The 24,276-nt window shown below is 40.7% G+C and overlaps 1 protein-coding gene across 3 annotated transcripts; it reads left to right on the forward strand.

Annotated features, from left to right (window-relative positions):
- Window positions 1-7,098: 7,098 nt before the first annotated feature.
- ASNS (asparagine synthetase (glutamine-hydrolyzing)) lies at window positions 7,099-23,865 on the forward strand. Of its 3 annotated transcripts, none has more exons than XM_069462654.1 (12): window positions 7,099-7,162; window positions 10,383-10,654; window positions 15,102-15,339; window positions 16,799-16,984; window positions 17,241-17,342; window positions 17,784-17,911; window positions 18,252-18,378; window positions 19,594-19,700; window positions 20,209-20,309; window positions 21,806-21,887; window positions 21,977-22,132; window positions 23,111-23,865. In XM_069462654.1, the coding sequence occupies exons 2-12, from the start codon at window positions 10,406-10,408 to the stop codon at window positions 23,318-23,320; spliced, it is 1,686 nt and encodes a 561-aa protein (XP_069318755.1). In that variant the 5' UTR covers window positions 7,099-7,162; window positions 10,383-10,405; the 3' UTR covers window positions 23,321-23,865. The 3 variants fall into 3 exon arrangements, with proteins under 3 accessions (XP_069318755.1, XP_069318757.1, XP_069318758.1); XM_069462656.1 differs by lacking the exon at window positions 7,099-7,162 and adding an exon at window positions 9,739-9,774 and having other exon boundaries at window positions 10,385-10,654; XM_069462657.1 differs by lacking the exon at window positions 7,099-7,162 and adding an exon at window positions 9,739-9,774 and having other exon boundaries at window positions 10,457-10,654.
- Window positions 23,866-24,276: the final 411 nt, after the last annotated feature.

Genomic DNA, 24,276 nt, shown 5'->3' on the forward strand with positions numbered 1-24,276 from the left:
TGCCTGGGCTTTTCCTTGTCTTGGTGGTAGGAATCCAGCTAAAGGGAGTCATCAAGTGTATTAATTTCCTAGGACTCAGCCAGGTGCGGTGGATGACACCTATAATCCCAGCACTCTGGGAGGCTGAGGTGGGAGGATGGCTTGAGGCCAGGAGTTCATAAGACTGGGCAACACAGTGAGACCCTGTCTCTATGAAAAACAATTAGCTGGCATGGTGGCAGACCCCTGCAGTCCTAGCTACTCAGAAGGCTGAGGTGGGAGGACCACTTGAGCCCAGGAGTTAGAGGCTGCAGTGAGCTGCGATCACGCCACTGCACTCCAGCCTGAGTGATAGAGTGAGACTCCATCTCTTAAAAAAAAAATTCCTAGAATTCTGTAATAAATTACCAAATTCTGTTGTTTTAAGATGGCTTAAAACAACAGAAATTTATTCTCTCACAGTTCCGGAGACCAGAAGTCTGACATCAGGGTGTCGGCAAGACCACACCCCCTTCGAAGGCTCTAGGGAAGATTCCATCCTTGCCTCTTCCATCTTCTTGTGGCTCCAAGTGTTCCTTGTCTTGTGGCTGCAGGACTCCAATCTCCGCTTCTGTCTTCAGGTGGCCTTCTCTGTTCCTCTGTGTGTCTTTTATCAGAACACTTGTCATTGAATTTAAGGCCCCTGGTTATGTGAGATGATCTCATCCTGAGATCCTTAACTTAATTACATTTGCAAAAAACCCTTTTTCCAAATAAGGTCACATTCACAAGTTCTGGGACTTGGGCCTATATTTTTGGGGACCACCATTCAACTATGCAGACACCAAGTGCTCTGCATACTATGTTCGCAGACACAAATGGTCAGAGGTGGTCTCACAGATAAGCCTGTATTTCAGGCTGTTATATGCTTGCTCTGATAATTCCTTCTCAGCCGTCCTCCGCTCTGTCACCAGATACCCTGGATCACAGCCAGACGCCATAGTGAGATGTGTTTTTCTGACTGTGCTGGTGCCCGATGGCTAAAACATGCTCGGTCTGCAGGATTTCCTGAGGGTGGGGCTGACCCTGCTATACCCTGGGAGTCCGGCTTCCAAGTTGGGCAGTTACTTAGCAATGGATGAAAATAAATCACTTTGAAAAGGTGACCTAAATGCTCTCAATAAACAGTAGCTGTTATTGTTATTTGAAGGTCTGCCACAGTTGCTCTGAATACTCTGAGGATAGCCTTTACCAGGTGCCAGTTTCTTACAGGAAGAATCCAGGCCACAGAGGCAGCCTTGACAGCTAATCATTTTTGCTCAGCTTTCTGCACTGTAGATGCAGCAGTGAGCTTTATTTGTACCTACGCCCTCCTGGGAAACAGTGGTCCTCACTAGGGTGTTAAAAACCTTGCTATGAAGTATTGAGCTGCATCCTGTCATTATGGCAAAATTGGCGTAAAAGTAAAATGAGTTTTCAACTGCTGCAAAGATGTACTGATACCTGGATTCCAGTAAGCCCTTTCCCCTTTGGTGGGAATTGTTTAGAGCAGTCAGGACCGAGATGTGGTGGATGGGTTGGCCATATCTGACAAGCCCTAGGAACTACTGGATGACTCTCTTCTGAGGGCCTTTCACTACCCCAGGGTAGACTGTTTCAGTTTCATCCCAGAGAGATGTTCATAACATTTAACTAAATGTGAAACGCAAGTAGCAGACTGACGTTATAAAATGTTATATAACGGAATACCAGGACCACAGTATGATATTTTCGCCTCTGCTCCATTTTTCTCTATAGCACTTGTCCTTATTTATGTATTTAACTTATATATCTTTTTGACTCCCCTGTTCCTCTGCACCATGAATATAATAAGCTCCATATCCTAGAACACAGTAGATGCACAAAATACACTTTAATGAAGAAATTAAACCTTAACTTTCTGCTCTAGCAGCCCTAATCACAACCTCCACAAGAAGGGAAAGGCATTAGTCTGGTCTCTAGCCACAGTGCCACTTTCAGCAGCTAAAAGCCTTGTTCGCCTCTGCCTGTTATGTTCCAGAACAATAAGGAGACCTGCGTGACTAGGATGCAATGGACTAGGGAGACAGCAGCAATAGATACTGTTAGAAGAGAATGAGGGTGGACGTTTGTCAAGCTTCAGGACTCACTGTGTGATGGATTTCCTGGGGACCTTTTATTCCAGGGCTGCTGATCCCTAGTCCAGTATGGACAAACATCTCCCCTGGTCAGGACATAGCCCAGAAAGGCTTAGGGGAATTCCATTTGAGGAGGACCTTTGTTTACTTAATGCCCAATGTGTTCAGGGCCCTAGGCTAGATAATCGTACATTTGCTATTTTATTTAGTGCTGTAAAATTACACATTCCTCTCCCATGAAAATACCCAGTTCATCTATTTCTTCCACTCCCATACTTGTCTAGCCTACAACCAAGCCTCTGATCCTCAACGCCTGTTATACTCTCAATAAATTAACTCACTTCTGGCTTTACATCTTTGCCTTCCAACTTAAAACATTCAAGCTCTACTAGTCAGGTTAGACTGGGTTATGTTGCAGTTACAAACAACTCCCAAATCAGACACTTACAAGAAGAAAGGTTTTCTTTGTTCGCCCAAGCTACCTGTTGATAGTGGGTAGACTCTGGCCCCTCTCCAAATCATTTTCACTCTGGGTCCTGGGTTGGTGGAGTTGCCTCTGTCTGGACCTTTGGCAGAGGGGAAAGGAGGAGGTGGTGGGCCACACCATGGCTCCTGAAGTTTCTACTTACAAAGTGACACCTGTCACTTCTGCTCACATTTCGTTGGCAATAGCAAGTCACCCGAATGAGCTGATATCAATGGGTTAGATATGGTTATTCCTCCCCCAGGAAGGAGCGCTGAATATTTTTGAGCAATAATAGAATCCACCAAAAATGCTCTCCCTATGGAGGCGTGCTTGGTATGCCTGGGTGCCCAGGCCCTCCTATCTTTCTTCCACACACGCTCTGCCAAATCCGGAGCCTGGATGCATTCCCTCCACGTCTTGACTCCAGCTCTCAGACAGCCCCGGGTTGTTGGAGGATGTGCCGTCCCTGATGGCCCAGTCCACATTCATTGCTGGACTGCCATGTGGCCCAACATCTTTTCTTTTTTCCCTCATCAACTTTCTTTGACATTTGTCTGTTATTTCAAAGTTGACCCTCACAACATCCCAAATTCTTCAATACCTGCCAATGATGAGCCTCTTATTTTTTTACAGAAAACAGAGGCCTATAAGTACAAATTCTTATAAAAATTGTAAACCCCCCCACATTCCTTTTCATCTCTCTCTGCTGTTTTTCTCCATAGCACTTGTGTATCCTCATTGATCTACTTGACTGATGTATATTGTTTATTTTCTCTCTGCCTTCCCTTCCTCTTCCTCTAGGTTTGCCACCATCATTCTTCCCCTCTTTCCTGTCCTAAAGTAAAAGTAGTTTTTTCTCTCCAAGTGCATCGTATTCTGCCCATTTCCTACGGCTTCTCCTCTCAACCCTGCGCCATTTATTCTTCCTGCTTTCTTAACAGCTAATTCCTTCCTCTTCATTGGCTCTTTCCACTTGGTCTCCATACTGGCTTCTGCTGTCCTCAGGGACACACTGGGACCTTTCATGTCCCACTGCCATTTCTTGGAAGGCAGTTGTTCTCCACTTGTTCCGCCTGCTGGGCAGCTTCTTGGGGAGACTCGGGCAGTCTTGAGTTACCAGTTACCACGCTAGGTTTGGAGCCCTCGGCTCTGCCACTTGGCTGTTTGGTGTTGGTATGTTCATTTATCTTCTTAAACCACTTACCATTTCCTTAACTGTCACAAGAGAAGAATAATTATTATTTTCCATGGTTGATATGAAGAGTAGGAATAACTTATACAAAATGCATTACAGGGATAGGTACTCAATAAATGCCAGCTAATGCTATTAATGCTGTTATAGCAGTCTCTACTCAGATATCATTTGCTCTGAGCCCTACTCTGAATCATACTTAGCTGTTCTGTGTTCACAGAGCTCTATTCTTAACTGTATTAAAGCAGTAATTATTCTGATTCTAATTAATGGTTCTTCCCAGTAAATTTTTAATCTTTTAGATCAGAGTTTCTGTCCTTTTTTTTTCAGTCTTACCAATGTTTTCTTATTCTTTTATTAATTCACAGGCTAAATCATTCGTCTTCTTTTATTTGGGACTAAATAAATATTTTGTTGGAAGAGGGAGTAGTTCCCAGTTGCATGAAATATGTAGTTCTACAAAATGAATATGTACACAATCCATGTTAATATTTCACTTCTTATTGTACCAAGGCTACATAACAGATCCTAGGGTGACAAAGCAAGTATCATCGTGATAGAGTAATCTTTCTTGAATTTGGAACTTCCTGAATTTTCCATATTGTTTAATCTGCTGATTTAAATGTAGGCATGAGGGAGAATTTCTATGTAATTAAAAGAAAAATAGGAAATAGAGAAGTAAAGATCAGTGGTCCCATTTTAAACTGCATTTCAATGTTTGGTAAAAAGGACCATAAATATTAGATCAAACAGCACAGAAATAATCAAAGGCTGCTGAAACATGCATCTAATATTTGCAGGGTAGGGTAAGAGTTCAAATGGAGGCTCCAGCTCCATTTCACCCCATTCTGGCTCCATCCTGTACCTTGAGAGCTCTTCTCTGTGGGTCCCATTGGAATTCCTCCCTGAGTGAGCAAATTCATGGCCAGAGGAAAGCTCAAGTGTGGGGTCCAGGGCAAGGGCTCTGGTTACGGGGAGGCAAAGGTGATGCTATTACTGGCTCATAATCAACCTAGTGTTTGGGAAAGTGATCATGTGCCCTGCTCTGAAAGCATTTCCTATGTTGATGGGGGGAGGAGGTGGGATGAGTGGGCTTATAAACTAGTTGGAACTCTAGTTCATTGCTATCTAACATGTGGTTCATGGGCTCCTGGGTAGCTTTGGAGTTACTGCAAGGGGTTGGAAAATTTGAATGCTTTCATAGCATTTTCTATAGACTTAATAAATATGTCTTACTCATCAACAAATACTAATTTTACAAAGGTAGACTCGGTTGAATAAAATGTAATTTTAAGATATTATTAACCTCAATGATGCTTTTTATTATTATGCACATATATACCAAATGAATACCAATGGATAGCTACCCCATGTCGTTGTCTAATTACTATGTATTTTTTTAATTTTAGAAAATGGATATACCTACAAAAAAACTATTGAAAAGAACTGATTCAGTTGATATTTAAAAGGACTTCAAAGACTTCATTTTAATTAATATTCTCAGGGCTGAACAAGTGTAATCTTGCGTTGTTGATTCCATTTTGGCATGCCAAACTAGACTTGATGGTAGAGGATTTTATTCTGATTCCTCAGTGACTCAGATCAAAGAAGTTTAAATGCTCCCAGGTGCTTTGAAGTAAGATTTCAATATGGAGGTGGAGTAGAACGTGGGAAAATAGGCCAACATAATTTAGTTTTCATTTGTGTCTAACAATTAAATGAATTGTTTTCCACTCTAGTTAAATCCACTGCATCCTCAGTTATTGTATCTTAGACTGATGTATCAGGTAGGGTCTGATAGGAAGTAGACAGCACACTTCTACTGGGATTAATTACAGAAGTGTGGGCAAGGTTTAGCAAAAGCAAGATGGCTTAGTACCCTAGCGCTAGGCCTTAAGGGGAAAAGGAGGGAATAATTCTTGGAATCTGAAGAGAAAAAGGTATAGGAAGGGTCAGCTGACAGGAGCTGAGGCCCTCAGGAGAGGACCAGGTAACGGAGCTAGGGGAATAAATATCTTGAGACTACTCCATCCCACTCTCTGCATGTCCTTGAAGTGTCTCCCTTTGCATACTCTCCCTGTAAGAGGGGTGCAAGGGAGCCAGGGCACAAAGTGAGATGCAAAAGGGTGGGAAGTGGCCCTGGAAGGACAAGCAGAAGATATTCAGCACAACCAACCACACTAGATAACATATCAAGTACAGGAGCTTGTCTTCCACCACATGGACAGGGTAGTACAGGAAATAGGCTCTGGATTTACTCAGATTATGATTCAATTCTTTACTGTTGTGAAGCTGTGTGCTTGGATAAATTGCTAAACTTCTCTAAGTCTTATTTTTTCATTTGTAAAGTGTAAATAGAAGACCTGTTTTCCCATGTTGCTCTCAAGTTTAAAGGATAGTATGTCAATTGGGGTATAGCAAAGTCTATTTGATGCTGAAAACTTTGGGTGAGATGGAACCTTAGAACTTAGTCATCTATCATCTTTGCTCTTGCTTGTCAGCTACTGTGTGTCTACTACATATTCTGTGCTTGGGGATTTTATATTCTTGGCAATTTTTGAACTAGTTGGGAATGCATGTACGGGGATATCAAATCTGTATGCTCTCCAAGCATTGACTGTAGTCTGATTTTATTAGGTCTTGCTTACATAATTTTACTATTTTTCAATTTATTTCGGTGCTGATGTGGTTAGTACAAATTTATTTGAGTGTTATGAAATCATGGTACTTTTTAAAAATCATGGTGTAGTTTCTTTATCAAAGGGATACTAAAAGCACACTACCATCTTGTAGGGGCAGGTTGAGAAAACCTCTTTTGAGATTCTAAAAGGAATCTTTGCACTTAACATGTTCAAGGACTACTGATCCATTTTGCCTTCATGTATCAACTTGATTTAGATTTTATAAAAAATTTTAGGCCTTACACATCAGTTTCTTAGGACAAGCCTTTGCCTGCACTGCGTAATAAACGTGAGTCAGCGCAACAAAAATTGGTAATGACTTCCCTAAAAACAAACCAAGTGTAGAAGAGCCCCTAATTGTCAGGACAGGAGGTAAGGTGACCCTAGGTACCAACGGGGCACCTGCCCGGTTCTCTGAGGGCACCCCTAAACCGGCGCACCCTCACTTCAAGGAACTGAAAAGGGAACAGCCCCGCTTTGCTCCCTACCCCTGCGTCCTCCTCGGTCCCGTCGGCCCCAGCCCCGCCCCGTTCCCGCCCACCGGACCGGGACGGGCCACGCCCTCGTGCGCTGGTTGGCCCTCGCGGGCATGATGAAACTTCCCGCACGCATTACAGGAGCGTGGCGTGCACAAAGTGAGCGGAGGTCGCCTGCACGCCATCTGTATCCGTGTCCGCCGCCCTCGCCAGCCTGACCTGCTCTCGCGCAGGTAAGCCGGGCCCCCGCCTCCCAGCGCAGCGCCCTCCGTGCGTGTCTCGGGGCTGCCTCCGGGCTGCCCCGGGAGCGGGAGGAGGATGCGCTGCGGCTTGGCACCCGGCAGACGCGGTTCCGGGGCGCCCGCGGATGCTGCGGCTCCTGCCTGGAGGGCGGGGCGGGCGCCTCCCGATTGTTGCGCACCTGGGAGCAAGCTGGCGAGGAAAGGCCTGTGTCCTGGGCCCCAGAGGGAGCCAATGAACCGCGGCCGGGAGGCCGGGCTGCGCCGGAGAGAAGGCCTAAGTTAGCCCCTGTAAATGTTATCATTTTTTACCAGCTGGCGTCCAAGCCTGTGGGAATATTCGCAGTCCGGAGGCCCTGCTGCGGACCAGCGAGAGCATGCACGTGGCCAGGGCGCAATCGGGTGTCACGGGGCGGTGGTGCAGTCGCCTGGTCCTGGTCTAGGAGGGAGGGTCTCCGGCGTTGTCAGTTACCGCCTCAAGCCTCGGTGTCTGTGTTTTCCTCCTTACCTGGCCCACATTCACCTTGCCTCCTTCCCCTCGCCCCACCCCTCGCTGTAGACCGCAGGACTCCACGAGTGACTTGCTGAGCAAACCCTATCAAGACGAGATCTGCGTAGGGAGACAGGCGGCCAAGTACAGAAAAAAGCAAAAGAACGGGCATGCCCTTTTCCAATAGGTATCTATTATAGAGCTGGCTTCAGATTAATGTTACTACTTTAAATACAGGGACAGTTTTCATTTTGCCTAGTGGCCGACATTATTTCTTCACTGTCCGTTACCCTGGGTGCTTGACTAATAATTTAAAAGCACTAACTTAAAAAAAAATGATTATTCATTGCATTGCTGTAAGATTAATTAGAAGTAAAGCAGGGCTTGAACTTGCCCAGGAGTTGATTACTTACCGAATCTTACCGCAAAAGTAAGATGATATGGCGAGTTTTAAGTAGTTGGTAAGTGGAATAGAAATTAAATGCACTTACACTTTTGTTTACCCTCTTTCCCGTCCAATTTATTGGTTAGTGTGTATTCCTACAGCAGGCTTAATACTGGGATTCACTCAGCAGCGTTAAGAAGACTTAGGTTAATGATTCCCTGATGACCACCCTTGTTTTCAAAGCACTTTCCTAACCCATTTTTAACGGATTACTATTTGGTAGTGAAAGGTAGGTGGCTCATTAGTGCTCATCTCTCTGGTGACTCAGTCCAGTTCCGTAACTGCTAGCCACATGTAAGTATTGAGCACTTGAAATGCTGGCTAGTCCGAATTGAGATGTGCTAGTGTAAAATACAATAGATTTTGACGATTGAATAGGAAAAGCAATGTAAAATATCTGTTCAGTAATTTTTTATATTGATTATATGTTGATGCTATTTTGGGTGAATGATGTTAAAAGTAAAATATACTTAAAATTAATTTCACCTTTTTCTTTTAATGGGACTATTAGTATATTTAAAATTACATATGTGACTCACATGGGACAGCACTACTCTAGAACTTTATGAGGAAATATGAAAATTACTGGGAACAGGCAACAGGAGTAGGGAAAAGGGTGGCAAGTAGGTCCTTTGCCTTCTGTTAAGACTGATTCCAATAAAAATAATAGGTTATAGTTTGAATTTGCTTTTTCCTACTGGAAGAGTAAGTGTGCTTCACACTTTTGCTCTCCCTCTTTCCCCTCCAATTTAGTGGTTAGTGTGTGTTTCCTGTAGTGGGCTTACTGCTGGGATTTGCTAAGCAGCCTTAAGAAGACTTAGTTAAATGATTCCTGATGATCACACTTGATTTTCAGAGCACTTTCCTAACCCATTTTTAACATATTACTACTTGGTGGTCAAAGATACAGGGCTTATTAGTAGTCATCTCACTTGAATTTCAGTGAACTTTCCCACTAAATCTCAAAGTTAATCTTTCGTTATAGGCTGTTTGGCTTGGTGCATGGAAGGGACAGCATAGGACATGTGGTTCTTCATTTCCAAAGTGTGGGAGTTGATACCATTTGTCATTACTTTGATCTGGTCTTCTGAAAGGCCAAACAAAGCTTTGGTTCATTTAGATGCAAAGGAAATATCCTCAAAGGGTTGTTCAAAGTGGTGGATGTGACTTGAACATATGTTTTTTCTTTAGAGTGTTTGTCCCAAATAATCTGGGCATTTGCTGCAGAATGGCGTTTTTAAAAATATACCAAAATAGTTATTTTCCATGCTACAAATATTTTGATAAAATAGCTGTTTTGAGCTGTGAGCAGCCAAATAAACGGCCCCTTTATTTCACAGTTGAGAATTTGTTATTTGAAAGTAATTAACATATGTAGGAATTACTTTTATTTACTTCCTGGCCTATAGGGATGAGCCAAGTTGTTTTTCAGGGATGTTATTGTATAAGTCTCACCTCTTTGCTTTCTTACTAACTGACCTGGCTTTCAGACAGGAATACTTGAGAGTATTTTTGTCATTTAGGACTTTTTGGTAGTGAACATTTTGTATCTTCTGTCAATTTAAAATGTTTTGTTTATCATTAAGCCAGAATATCTGATATCATCAGATTATATTGCTTTCTTTTTCTCTTTAGACTGTCTTCAATCACATTTGAATAAATCACTTAGAAGTAAGCTGGAAGTCCTGGAATGCTCACAAGAGCTGTGTATCTTAATATTTATTATACTTTAGCAGTGTGTATAATCTGTTCTACCCACTGTATTCTATCTGCAGTTAGTACAGGTAAAGAGAGGGCATTTACTTGTTCAGGAGAGCTGAGAGGAGACTGTAGAAATCTGGAGAGTGTTTTGGATCTTTGAGAGCTTTGGGGATTTTGGGGTGGAGAGAGTGGGGCTGGGATCTCCGGTTAGATTGGAGCCAGCCTGCCTGTGTATCCATATGTTGGGAGCAAACTTAGGGTGCAGAGACAGAATACAGCCTGCATGCTGCCAGCTCTAGCTGGCCTCCAAATCCTAAGGTGTTAGAGATGCAGACTTTGGCTGGGTGCTAAGGTGCTGTTGGATATGAAGGTCATCCATCTTTTCTGAGTACTTGCAAATAAATGAAATCATTTTCTACTCCTGTGTGCCTGCCAACCTAGTGGAAAATCACTATAGATAAGATGGTTTATATTTTAACGTTTGAAGTAAGTGGTTTATGTAAGTTTCTGGAATCAAGATTTGATGAAGACTTGGATTGGATATTGAATATTTCATTGGCCTGCTTTTCTCTCCACAGAGAGCTGATAACACCATTGCGCCATGTGTGGTATTTGGGCCCTTTTTGGCAGCGATGACTGCCTTTCCGTTCAGTGTCTGAGTGCTATGAAGATTGCACACAGGGGTCCAGATGCCTTTCGTTTTGAGAATGTCAACGGATACACCAACTGCTGCTTTGGATTTCACCGGTTGGCGGTGGTTGACCAGCTGTTTGGAATGCAGCCAATTCGACTGAAGAAATATCCTTATTTGTGGCTCTGTTACAATGGTGAAATCTATAACCACAAGAAGGTAAACAAAATAAAACCAGATGATGTCTGGATGTGATTAAACTTCAGAGCTTGTTGGTTATGATAATATTGCACATTTTGTATAATGTTTTTTACTTTTCAAAGCACTTTCTGTGTGTGTTAGCTCGTTTGCTCTTGGTATATAAATAGGGCACCAATGCACAAAGAGGTGAGTGAAATGAATTGGTCACCAAAAAAAAAAAAAGTAATAATGGATATTACAGTTCAGTTTCTTTGACTCTTAGGATGTTTTTTCCTCTTTTATCAATTTAAATATTTATTAGAGCCTGTGGTAGGTGCTGGGGATACAGTGGTGAATAAGAGAGTCTGCACTCTAATGGAGCTTGTTCTTACTTAGGGAGCAGACAGAAGAAAACCATTGTGCATATAATAGGTGTTCCGAAAGGATGAATGTGGATCTGTTGAATATGAGAGATCCATTTTCAGGAAGGGTGGTCAGAGAAGGCCTCTTGAGGAAGTCACATTTGAACTGCAACGTAATGGATAAGGATCAACTAGCAAGGCTGAGAAGAGCATTTCAATCAGGGGGAATAGTATGTATAGAAGCCCAGAGGTGGGAAGCAGCCCTGGGATTGTAAGTAAGGGAATGAGGGACAGGTGGGGAAGGTGGGGCTGGGAACGTGGGTGGGACCAGATCAAGCAGGGCTTTGCAGCCTTGGTAAAGAGTTGGAATACCATTCTAAGAGCGGCAGCACTTGAGGATTTTAAGGAAGGGATAGAATGTAATAGTTGGGAGGTGCGTGTATTTATAGCTTTTGTATAATGCTGCCACCGAGATTGTTGTTGTGATTATATACTTATTCAGAGCCAAAGGGCAGAGAGCTGGCAGAACGCAACAAGAAGTAAGACTTCTAGCAACATTCCAATTGGAACAGCTTTCTAGTCTGGTGAAAACTTACTCTTAGGTTAAGAGTGGGTGAGGGGATAGAAATTCTGACCCTGGGAAGCTAAGAACTTTCCAATCCAGGATTATTGGGCTAGTGTTTCATAAGAAACTTTTTAATCTACAATTTGCAAGTTATTTTTTATCACCTCTCTTCCCAACTTACTGAAAAGAACAGAGCAGTGCGCACCTAGATTGAATAATGTTTTGCTATACTTTGGCTGAATCATTTGAGAGTATGTTGCAGATATTATGACATTTTACCCCTAAATATGTAAGCATTTATCTCCTAAGAATAGGGACTCTTTTACCTGACACCAATACCATTATTAAGCCTAAGAGTCCATAGTACCACCTAATAATCAGTTCATATTTAAATTTCCCTAAGTGTCCCAAGAGTATCTTTATAGCTTTTTGTTGTTGTTGTTGCTTTGTTTTGAGCCAGATTTCAGTAAAGTTTCAAGAATGTGGTTGTGATGTTTCTTGGTATTTTTTGAAACTTTTGATATATGCTTTTCATGAATTTTAGGTTTTTGTAACGCATACGGCAACGTAAACTCCAAAGCTCCCCCCACCAGCCTTTTTGTTGAAAATAAAATTTGCTACTACTAATAAAGTGTAGCCAGAGGTGAACTGGGAGTGGAGAGAGACAGAATGAGGGAGAGGAGCAATGGGGTAATGGTTGGGGCCAAGACATGGCCTCCTTTGCAAATAAATCACCTGCAAGGTTTCGGACAAAGAGAGGTGGTTGGGGGTAGGTGAAGTAGATTTGGGAAGCTTGCTAATGTCACTGAATGCTTTAGTGTCACTTATCCTTCATAGTCCAGAAGAGTCAGCGGAATACTGTTTCCAAACCCCACCTGGTTAGTGACAAGATCATCCCTGATAGTCTCTCAGAGGAGGGAGGGGTGACCAGGTGGTGATGACCAGGTAGTGCCTTCATAGTCACTGGGGCAGCCACAGCCCATTTTTGGACAGTTCTGTGAGTGTTTAGAGATAACAGCTTCACAAATTATGGAGTGAGCTAGGCTGAGAAGCATATTTAGAGGTCATATGTATACATATAGGTTTACTTTTTGAAGTTTAAAAGTATGTTTGTTTGTTTATCTTTGAGACAGAGTCTCGCTTCCTTGCCCCAGGTTGGAGTGCAGTGGCGTCATCATAGCTCACTGCAGCTTCATACTCCTGGGCTCAAGAGATCCTCCTGCCTCAGCCTCCTGAGTAGCTGGGACTAGAGGCACACACCACCACGCCCGGCTATTTTTTCTATTTTTAGTAAAGACAAGGTCTTACTCTTGCTCAGGCTGGTCTTGAACTCCTAATCTCAAGCAATCCTCACACCTTGGCCTCCCAGAGTGTTAGGATTACAGGCATGAGCCACCATGCCTAGCCAACATGTTTTAAATACTTAAATTTACCCAGGATTTCCACCTGGTTTTGTGTATGTTAACTTCATTCTCCATTGTCAGCTAAAAATGTGAGTGTAAGTACAAAGAAAGAAGAACACATCAAGGACTTTTTTCACATTTATGGTTTGCCAGTGGTGCTGGAGAGCCACCAAATTGGGCAGTAACTCCGTGTGGTGACATTGACAGTCTTTTTGCTGTTCCTTTAGGGCATGGAGACTAATAAAGCTCCGCTGCCATTTTGTCTGTCACCACCGTTGCAGTGGTGAAGGACTGGAAGTTGTAGTCCACCCCTGAGGACCAGCAGGTTTGCTTTGGACTGTGTGTCTATCATTGTGATGAGATCATTTATTTTTCAGGGAATGGTGCCAAATTATGTTTGCCCTTTTGCTTTATATTTCGAAAGCTGTGGTCTTTGAGGCTGAACTGGAGGAACTTCAGCCAATAGTATCTTCCCAAACCAAAAGTTTGTAGTTGCAGAAGACACGTTTTAGTGTCATGGCAACTAGGCAACCTATTTTCTTAACTTACACATACAGGTCGAGCATTCTTAATCTGAAAATCTGAAATTTGAAAGGCTCCCAAATCTGAAACTTTCTGAGCACTGACCTGACACTGCAAATGGACTATTCCACAACTGACCTCGCGTGACAGGTTGCAGTCAAGATGCACGTGTCCAACACACAATTTATTCAGCATCCCCAAGGGATGTAAACACCCTCCCAGCTCATTTCAGGCGCAACTTACCTTTTCCATGTATGCCCAGGTTTCCCCATGCCAGCACGCTCACAGTGGGCAATACAATCACACGTGTGCAGGCTGGGCCTGCCAATGACAGCTTCCCCACGATGCCCCGCATGGAGCGAAGACCTGTGTGTATTACTCACTGTGTACTTTTGCTTATTCTTTGCTCTTGGTGTAAAGATGTTGTGGAAACATCCAAAAGACCCGGGTAATAGTGGTAAGAAAAGAGGAAGCATTAATGTTTATAACACAGAAAGTGAAGCTGTTGGAGAAACCGGACAGCAGTGTAAGGGTATAGACGACATGGTAAAAATGTGTGATGGGCTTCCCGAAGGGCTAGAGCAGTGTGCATGCGTAAGAGAATAAGAAATCATGTCAGTTTATAAAATCAAAGAGAGACTTCTAAGACAAAAACCGTTGTTAATGAAGCAGATGACTCTAGAAGAAACATTTAAAAAAGCCATCCAGCAGAATTCCTCCTCATCCCTACAGGACCCACTTCCTGGTTCCTCAACTACTTCTGATGTTTCTTCTCATCTGAAAAAGTAAAATACAGTATTTTATAATTAAAAGCATCACAGGTGGAGACTGAAATTCTGCTGCTGTTAATTGTTGCTGTTGTTGAATAGCGGATACAGGTATTCTGGTTGATGCTACTGTGCTGCTTAGTTACCCTGAAGACATTATTTTTTTCACTGTATTAATGGTATGTTATATTTTTAACTGTTAGGTACTTATGTGTGAGTAAGTGTGAGAAAATGATTGCTCATCCATAGCATCAGAGTCAGGAATGATGATGATGCCAAACAGCCACAGATCGTCCACATGGGTGGCTGAGATAGTGACACCTTTGCTTTCTAATGGTTCAATACACACCAACCATGTTTCATGCAAAAAATTATGAAAAATATTGCATAAAATTACCTTTATCCTATTTCGTGTTTGGATTTGGGTCTCATCCCCAAAGTAACTCATTATTTATATGTGGATATTCCAAAATCCAAAAAAGAAATATCCGAAATCTGAAACACTTCTGGTTTTAAGCATTTCAGATGAGGAAATACTCAACCTGTATATATGTAAATATATATGTTACCTACATTGTATGTATATAATATGCATTTTCATTCCTCCACACAGTACTGCTCTCATATATTGCCACTGTTTTCTTTTTATCAGAATGCAACTAAAATTTTCACAGGTTCAGCTATATTTTGTGTAGATTTTGCAGAATCATGAGTTGAAACAAGCTAATGTTTGATAATGCCTTGATTCTAAATCACCAAAGTTCATGAAATGATTATAGAGTGCAGAAATTTTGAAGCAACTTTGCAATAAAAAATTACTGGTAAATGCACAAGGATTCTTAACGTTTTTGTTTGCTGTTCTTTTAGATGCAACAACATTTTGAATTTGAATACCAGACCAAAGTGGATGGTGAGATAATCCTTCATCTTTATGACAAAGGAGGAATTGAGCAAACAATTTGTATGTTGGATGGTGTGTTCGCATTTATTTTACTGGATACTGCCAATAAGAAAGTATTCCTGGGCAGAGACACCTATGGAGTCAGACCTTTGTTTAAAGCCATGACAGAAGATGGATTTTTGGCTGTGTGCTCAGAAGCTAAAGGTAATGATAGGATTTTTCTATAGATTTTCATTACTGTCCTGGTTTTGTGTTTTCTTCCAAATCATGTTTGAAAATCCCTTAGGGAACAATCCACATTTTACAAGTGACTTATTCATGGGTCCTTAGCCTTTTCTGGTCGTGGGTACTGTTTGCTTAAAACCTTTTAATTACCCCCCATTCCCTACCCGGGTTGTGTAACTTGCTTGAGCTCTGCTAGCCATGAGGGAATCTGGGTCCTTTTTCTGGTCTTTGAATTCAGGGTTACACAGATTACTGGATTAATGGTCTAAGTCATGAGGCATATTCTGTGTAGACAGGCTGTTACCATTTACAATAAATCATTGATTTTTGTGTTAAAGATGATGGTGATGTCAGGTTAGTTCATGAAAACTTATTGAGAAAATTTATACAGTTTTCACACATATAATATATAACAACTAGTTAAAAGATAGATGTCCAACTTCTTAATATCTGACTTTAAAGTACGTAAGAATGGATCATTGTGCCTGTTTAAAGGACTGGGAACCATGACTATTTTCTTAAAATACCTCAGTGATAACAAAGAAATGACTGCCGGGATATCGTAAGATAGAATTTCATCTTTTTGCTTCATAAATGTGTCTTACTTTTCTTTTTATATTTATTTGCTTTATTACGGAAAGCAATTTCGTGATGAGAAATTGTAGGAGCCCCTCGCCCCTTGGCAGGAAATTGGTTTTTGCCCAGAGTCAGCGAAACTGGACATGCTTCTTGAGGCCAGAGATCAACAGGTCCTACACACGGTCTGTTGATGATTGATAGGTCCGCACACGGCCTGATGATCATATAACCTGTTCCCTATGACTGATAGCCAAAAGCCTGTAGTCTTGCAAACAAACCAAGGCGTCTCATTGTCTACACACAGCTATGAGGTCAAGAGGTTAGAGGTTGAGATGCAAACATTCACCTCCCTTAGGCAATCAGTCTTAACAAATGAAACAGGTTACATCAAGACATCAAAAAAAGTCACACACCAAAAAGTAGCTGCGGGCTGAGAGTATAAAAATAAAACGACTGGCACCTTACGGTGCTACAGCCTTAAACCGTCTTCTAACGTCTGTGTCTATTTTTTGTGTGTCTGTTTGTTTCTTTATGTTTATGTGTTCATCCCTCGTTCTGTAATCCGGGCCACGACAAGAAATTCTAGCTAGGGAGAAGAAATTGAATACCAAGAGTTCTATTGCTTTGAATTACTAGAAATCAGTGTAGTTTTGCTATACATCTCAGTGCCTCTATCATCTCTCCTGTAGACAGAAGGTAGGGGTTTGGGGGATTAAATTTTTTTTTTCCTATTATATTATAGGCATTTATTTGTATTGAAAAGGGAAAATAAATGTGAATGTAGAGGGTATCAACTAATTGTGGAAGTTATGATGAAGTGTTACCTAATTTGAATAAAAGTATCTTTTTGAATGTGTAGGTCTCGTTACATTAAAGCACTCCACGACTCCCTTTTTAAAAGTGGAGCCTTTTCTTCCGGGACACTATGAAGTTTTGGATTTAAAGCCAAATGGCAAAGTTGCATCCGTGGAAATGGTTAAGTATCATCACTGTAGGGACGAACCTCTGCACGCCCTTTATGACAACGTGGAGAAGCTCTTCCCAGGTAACCAACACCCACTGACCCATCCCCTTCCCTTCTCCCCTAGAGGAAAAAGGTTATATTCTCATGCTATTTGCTTGATTTTGATTTCAAGACCTAGTTCCCATTTCATTTTGGAGATAACATGTTAAGATTTGGCAGACTTCAGTGTTGAGCAAGTGGGGTGTCCTGGCAGATGTGGGTGATTGTGAATTTCATTTCAATAACTAAGTCAGCCCAGGTGTCACAGAGCTGTTTCATTTACTTTCTGTATTTATAGGTTTTGAGATAGAAACTGTGAAGAACAACCTTCGGATCCTTTTCAACAATGCTGTTAAGAAGCGTTTAATGACAGACAGAAGGATTGCTTGTCTTTTATCAGGTGAAGTCAGTTAAAAATCTAATTATATTTAATGTGTGTTCAAATGAAATGATTTGTAGCCATCTCTTTGGTTTTGACTGTAAAATGTTTACTATATTAATCTTTCCTTCATTGTAGGATTAAAAAGTTTTTTATAAGCTGCATTTCATGTTCATAGTAATACTGCAACTTAGAGTTACTATTGCTATATTATTGGTATAAGAGTGAGGTAGTAAACATTCTTTAGAATTCTCTATAGAGATTTTAACCAACTCAAATGCTGCTACCATTGTTACAGGTTATATGTTATATTTTGCTCTTATTAAAGTTGATTTCAGTTTACAAAACTTGGGGATTTTAAATGATAAAACTGTGATCATGGTGTTTAGCAGGAATATATATCGTATCTCCCCCTGTCTTATGCAAGGCACATAACCAGTATGCTTGCTTTCCTGCACGTAGGGGGCTTGGACTCCAGCTTGGTTGCTGCCACGCTGTTGAAGCAGCTAAAAGAGGCCCAAGTACAGTACGCTCTCCAGACATTTGCAATTGGCATGGAAGACAGCCCTGATTTACTGGCTGCTAGAAAGGTAAGGTGCTGTCTTTGCCTGTTATGTAGTAAGAATAGACTTACTATTAGGATGAAAATCGAGTAGGATGATTCTGCTTCTGCTGCTCTATTGACTCAGGTAATTGTTTGAAATTCAATGTATTAAAATAGAATGAAATCCCTGTTCAATATCCACTGCATTGCATCCACCCATCCACTGGTTGGGGCTTGTAGGTAGTGGCCTATGAAATCATTTCTCCTTTTTTGCCTTGTTAGTTTTCACTATTAATTCATAATGCTTTTTGAACTTATGTCATGTTTTATTTTCAAGGGTAGTTCTTTTCTTTAACAAATATGTGGACATTTCTTTATATAATCAGGTAGCAAATCATATCGGAAGTGAACATCATGAAGTCCTCTTTAACTCTGAGGAAGGCATTCAGGCCCTGGATGAAGTCATATTTTCCTTGGAAACTTATGACATTACAACAGTTCGTGCTTCAGTAGGTAAGTATTTTATGAGAATGAAAAAGTTTTTTTAATACTAAAAAATATAAGGTTTGAAAAATATTAAGCAATAGTTTAAAAAAACATTATTCAAGAATGAATGTAAATTAAATTCCTACGTTACTAATTGTTTAAGACCATTTAAGAATTTTTGAATCTCTTTGGAGAGAAGGGAACAATAAATACATAGTTCAGCCTCCACATTATGGTATCACACTTTATATTTCCCCAAGGAGTAGATACATGTTTTCTGCTCCTCCCCCCATTTCCCTATATAAAGTTTCTTGGGCTATATATAGTCTGTATAAAATGGGGAAATAGTTCTATGTTATAATGCCTTTTCTGTAAGAAGTGCTCATCGTAGATGTATGTTGTAAATATTTCATGATACACCTTATCAATTTGCAACACACTAGTTTTATCCTGTAAATAGATACGGAGATTAGACATAGACCCCAAATCAGACTGATCCAATGTTGTTAAGTCTTTATATGTTGCTAGTTTAGATATACCTCTTTTAAGAGACTTGCCTTGGAGGATAGCAAAAATCTTAATTATCACAATGATTTATGGCCCTCCAAAGTATCACAGTAAACAAACAGATACACAGGATATCTATAGTATTGAAATGTCATGGAGTGGGGGTGGGATTAGGCAAAAAACGGTCTAAAAAGGCTCTCTAGGTGGGGTGATGGTAAAAACAAGGCTTAGAAGAAACACTGGTTTAGAGGGATGTGGAGCAGGAACCGGGCAGGCATGTTTTAATAATATATAGTCTCCTCAACTGTACGTGAAATCTGGTAAATGGGGAGTGGCAAGGGGGAAAAAAAAACCAACAAAATTAAAACTAAACTATCAAAAGCCTTATTTTTTTTGTAGTAATGCCAGTATGAAAGGCATGATTTTTAGGTATTGGAGTCATTATTCAGTTTAGCAAAATTTCGAGGTAGACATTCTTGGTCTGAAAACATTAGAATTTTAAGATATGTTTATAAAATTATAGAATGATTCTGGGCTATTTTATTGCAACAGTATAACTTTTGGATTAAGTATGTATAAATGGCTTCTAAGGTCATTGCTTTTAGAAACTACCTTGTATTAATGTGAAGTCCAATATAGTAATAAAGTTTACAATTGTTTCTGAAAACCAAATAAAAGGCATTTTTGGTTGATGTTTATATTGACATTAACATTAATTTCTCTCTCTCATTTAAGGTATGTATTTAATTTCGAAGTATATTCGGAAGAACACAGATAGCGTGGTTATCTTCTCTGGAGAGGGATCAGACGAACTTACACAGGGTTACATATATTTTCACAAGGTAAGCACTTGAAAATGGAAGGATATTCGTGCTGTATTAAGAAAAGTATGAATTATTTGACTGTTTTCTATCTTTTGCCCTTTCAGTATTACAGTAAAATTTTGAGTATCTTCTAAGTTTATATGAGGAAATCTGATAGTGTCTGCTTTGTATTTCTTTTGAGAGGAAAGAAGTCTTAATAGTGTCAGATAATTTTTGTTCTTTAAAACTAGATAAGCATCAAAATCACTTTTCTGCTATTTCTCAGTCCCCAGTGGAATTATGACGTTATACAGTGTGTTCATTTTATTTGTTCTAACGCCAACCGTTTTGGTGGGAGGGAGAACATGTTTTATAAAGCATTGCTTGTATCTGTTCACTTACTCCCTTCCCTAAATTTGTTTAGCTTTCTGTCTTACCCACCTTTGGCATTGAAATATAGGTAAGAGGGAGAAATGAAAACTGTTGTGTGTGCCAAAAGCAAAGCTGTTTGTGTTTTTGGAACTTCAGCTATTTGTTTGTGAAATAGGCTCCTTCTCCTGAAAAAGCCGAGGAGGAGAGCGAGAGGCTTCTGAAGGAACTCTATTTGTTTGATGTTCTCCGTGCAGATCGAACTACTGCTGCCCACGGGTAACGTGATATTTTAAGAAGCAATTGTAAACAGAAACAAAAAACTCAATGAGTAGCTGATTTGCTTTTTCTTTTCAGTTGGCTATATGTTGCAAAGGGTGACTTTTATAGAGAAAATGAAACTTGTCTCTTAGCACCAAAAGAATTAGGCTAAATTCAAAGTATTGTCATGGTCACGGGGAGGGGTCTTCTTCTAATGGTTGTTTTAGGTGGGGTTTCCGTCTTTAAAGCATAACAGCCTTCTGCTCACATCTGCACAACCAGGAGGGAAGGCCGGTGCAGCCATTTAAAAGAAGTAAAGATTATGAACTCCATGTAACGAGTACTGAGCACCTGCCATGGCCATTTGGTGCCATGGTGACCCTGAGGGGATAGGGCAGTGAAGATGCAAGAGGTTTGGTACGATTATAAGAAACCGGTTTCTTTGGTATCATTTCTAGTTGGCTAACTTTTCACGTTTTAGCTGGTCATGTTGGAGCATTGAAGACTTTTACGGTACATGATAAACAACTGACGTTAAATGTTTTATTAATCGTTGCTTCTATTTAATCATACTTAGATTAGGAAATGATTACATATGGGGTTGGGGAATGGATGTAATCTTGGTCATTATCCTATCTGCTTATCCTAACTACAGTCACTAGGATTCAGGGAACAGATGCTATGGCATTTAATGAAATACTGTGGAACGTTGGTTGATATTGCATATTGTAAGTGAATTATTAATCAGTTAGTGGTTAAAAAAATACTGAATTGTTATTACAGTTGTTAATAGGAGAAGAGATGGTCTCACCTAGAAAAAAACTTTTGAGTCAGAAAGGTCCAGGCAAGATACATTCTTTTTTTTTTCTTTCTTTTTTTTTTTTTGAGACGAGAGTCTCATTCTGTTGCCAGGGCTAGAGTGCCTTGGCATCAAGCTCACAGCAACCTCAAACTCTTGGGCTCAAGCGATCCTCCTGCCTCAGCCTCCCGAGTAGCTGGGACTACAGTTACGTGCCACCATGCCCAGCTAATTTTTTTCTATATATTTTTAGTTGTCCAGCTAATTTCTTTCTATTTTTTAAGTAGAGACGGGGTCTTGCTCTTGCTCAGGCTGGTCTCGAACTCCTGAGCTCAAACGATCCGCCTGCCTCAGCCTCCCAAGTGCTAGGATTACAGGAGTGAGCCACCGTGCCCTGTCTAGGGTACATTCTTAATGATTGGGTCACTCATGAATCTTTTTCTGCTTTTTGAGATATGAATTCAACTGTTTGTAGAAAGGAAAGTAATAAAAGTAATGTCTCAAACAGTTTTACTCCCTAGATCAGATGATATATATTATTCCGAATGAAGATTTTTATATTCATTCATTGGTGGAGCGCAGTCATTAGGAGGCTTGTAAACGTGACTTTATGATCTTAACATCACTCAGAAGCTGGTTGCGCTGCTTTAAAGCCGAAACGGACAGTCACTACATAATCCATTTTGATTTGGATTTTCTTCTTTCCCCCTTTAAGCCTTGAACTGAGAGTCCCGTTTCTGGATCATCGCTTTTCTTCCTATTACTTGTCTCTGCCACCAGAAATGAGAATTCCAAAGGTAGGTGAATCAACTCAAGGTAAAAAACTGGCTTTGCTCCCAGGTTATATTTTTAACTCTTTCTGATGCTCCTTCTGTTTCCATGTCAGAATGGGATAGAAAAACATCTCCTGAGAGAGGCATTTGAGGACTCCAATCTGATACCCAAAGAGATTCTCTGGCGACCAAAAGAAGCCTTCAGCGACGGGATAACCTCAGTTAAGAATTCCTGGTTTAAGATTTTACAGGAATATGTTGAACATCAGGTATGATGTCTTTAAAAACATTTTTGGGATAGGATAATTTGGATTCAGAGCTGTCATTAGCTATCCATTTTGTATTTAGTTTGGATATTTTGTGTCTGTAGGAAAGATTCACAGTTCCTATAAACAATACTTCTTTTATAAGAATTACATAAAAATTAAGTAGCACGAGGGATTACAAAGTAGTATCTAGAATTGAAAGAGAGAGAGGAGACTTGCTAATCATCACTGACCTTCATTTAACACATTTTTGGGCATCTGCTGGGTGTCAGACATTACGAGGCACAGTACTCAGAGCCACCAAGTATTAGAAATATGCATGTGAATGTTCTTTAAAACGTGGCGGCTCTTACCTGTAATCCCAGCACTTTGGGATGCCAAGGAGTGAGGATCACTTGAGATCAGGAGTTTAAGACCAGCCTGGGCAACATATTGAGACCCCATATCTTAAAAAAAAAAAAAAAAAAAAAAAAAAATCACTACAGCTACACATACATATTATGGATATTTTAGCATTTTCTTTTCCTTTTTTTTTTTTTTTTTTTTTTTGAGACAGAGTTTCACTCTGTTACCTGGGCTAGAATGCTGTGGTGTCAGCCTAGCTCACAGCAACTTCAAATTCCTTCTGCCTCAGCCTCCTGAATAGCTAGGACTATAGGATGCGCTACCATGCCCGGCTAATTTTTTCCATATATTTTTAGTTGTCCAGGTTAATTTCTATTTTTTTAGTAGGGACAGGGTCTCCCTCTTGCTCAGGCTGGTCTCAGAACGCCTGAGCTCAAATGATCCTCCCACCTAGGATTATAGGCGTGAGCCACCGCGCCTGGCCTATTTTAGCATTTTCTAAGCAATGGATTATTCAAAGGGTCTTGTATAATTTGCAGCCATGCCTTATCTTAACTTTTTTTGTTTACTTTGTGAAACCAGATTAAATACAAGTTTTTCCATGCCATTTAAAAAACTATTTTTGCTCTTTTATAGGTTGATGATACAATGATGGCAAATGCAGCCCAGAAATTTCCCTTCAACACTCCTAAAACCAAAGAAGGCTATTACTACCGTCAAATCTTTGAACGTCACTACCCAGGCCGGGCTGACTGGCTGACCCATTACTGGATGCCCAAGTGGATCAATGCCACGGACCCTTCTGCCCGCACGCTAACCCACTACAAGTCAGCTGCCAAGGCTTAGATGCTCTCTCTGTCGAAAGCAAATGTTTCTTCTTGCTGTGAAGGGTACAGGACGGGGTGGATAGTGGACCAACGAGAGCCACCCAGGCTTACTCTAAGATAAAAATAAAACTCTAAGATCTAAAACATCATTGCTGTAGTCATTTATATTTTTAGAGTCCCTTCATTAGAGGTAAGTAGAAATTGAGCAGCTTTTGCTGTATCATGGTGAGGTTGGAGGATGAGCTAGGAAAAGGGAAAATTGTCTGATGTTTGCAAGAACTCACAGAACCCTCCTGGCAGAGCTGCTTTAGAAATTTGAGTCTCGTGCCCACGTGGCCTCCTTCCAGTCCTTGTCTTATCATGGTGTGGTCCTCTTGTGCCCTCCCTGTCTTAGTTCTGCCTATGTCCCTAACAGCTGGCTAGGCAGACCCTGGAGACTCAAGTCCTTTGTAGGAGTTCATGACAGCCCTATTTTGTAAGATAGTAATTTATTTTTTCTTTTTTATGTTGAGCCAACATCTCTTCTGGAGACTGTTGTTCTAGAGCAGTGGTCAAACTTTTTTTATAAAGGGCAAGACAGCAAATATTTTAGGCTTTGCAGACCTCTGTTGGAGCTGTTCAGCTGTGCCATCATAGTGCAGAAGAAGTTGCACAGACAATATGTAAACAAATGGGCATGTTCTATTAAAACTTCATAAAAGCAGGCAGTGGGCTAGATGCACGGGCTGTGGTTTGTTGGTCCCTGTTCAGGAGCAACAACCTGAGCTAAGCATTTCTGGTCAAAGGAATTCTAGTTAAAAAACAAAGTATCATAAGGAAACATTCAAAGAGCAAGTAGAAGATTTTCATTTGAATGCTCATTGGTTGTTTAGAGACAACATTTTGAAATACATTACAAAGGTGAATTTAACTTTTAGGAACTTTTGAAAAGGGAACTGCTGGTATACGGGTAAATATAAGCATGCTTGATGGGCC

This window comes from Eulemur rufifrons, chromosome 29 (genome assembly GCF_041146395.1).
Source record: "Eulemur rufifrons isolate Redbay chromosome 29, OSU_ERuf_1, whole genome shotgun sequence".
NCBI classification, from domain to species: domain Eukaryota; kingdom Metazoa; phylum Chordata; class Mammalia; order Primates; family Lemuridae; genus Eulemur; species Eulemur rufifrons.

What these genes read in the sequence shown, in the direction of transcription:
- ASNS (XM_069462654.1), top strand. Translation starts at nt 10,406, where the DNA reads ATGTGTGGTATTTGGGCCCTTTTTGGCAGCGATGACTGCCTTTCCGTT. An exon ending in GATTGCTTGTCTTTTATCAG is followed by an intron (nt 17,343 to 17,783) that starts GTGAAGTCAGTT and finishes TCCTGCACGTAG; the next exon opens with GGGGCTTGGACTCCAGCTTG. An exon ending in CAGAAATGAGAATTCCAAAG is followed by an intron (nt 21,888 to 21,976) that starts GTAGGTGAATCA and finishes TTTCCATGTCAG; the next exon opens with AATGGGATAGAAAAACATCT.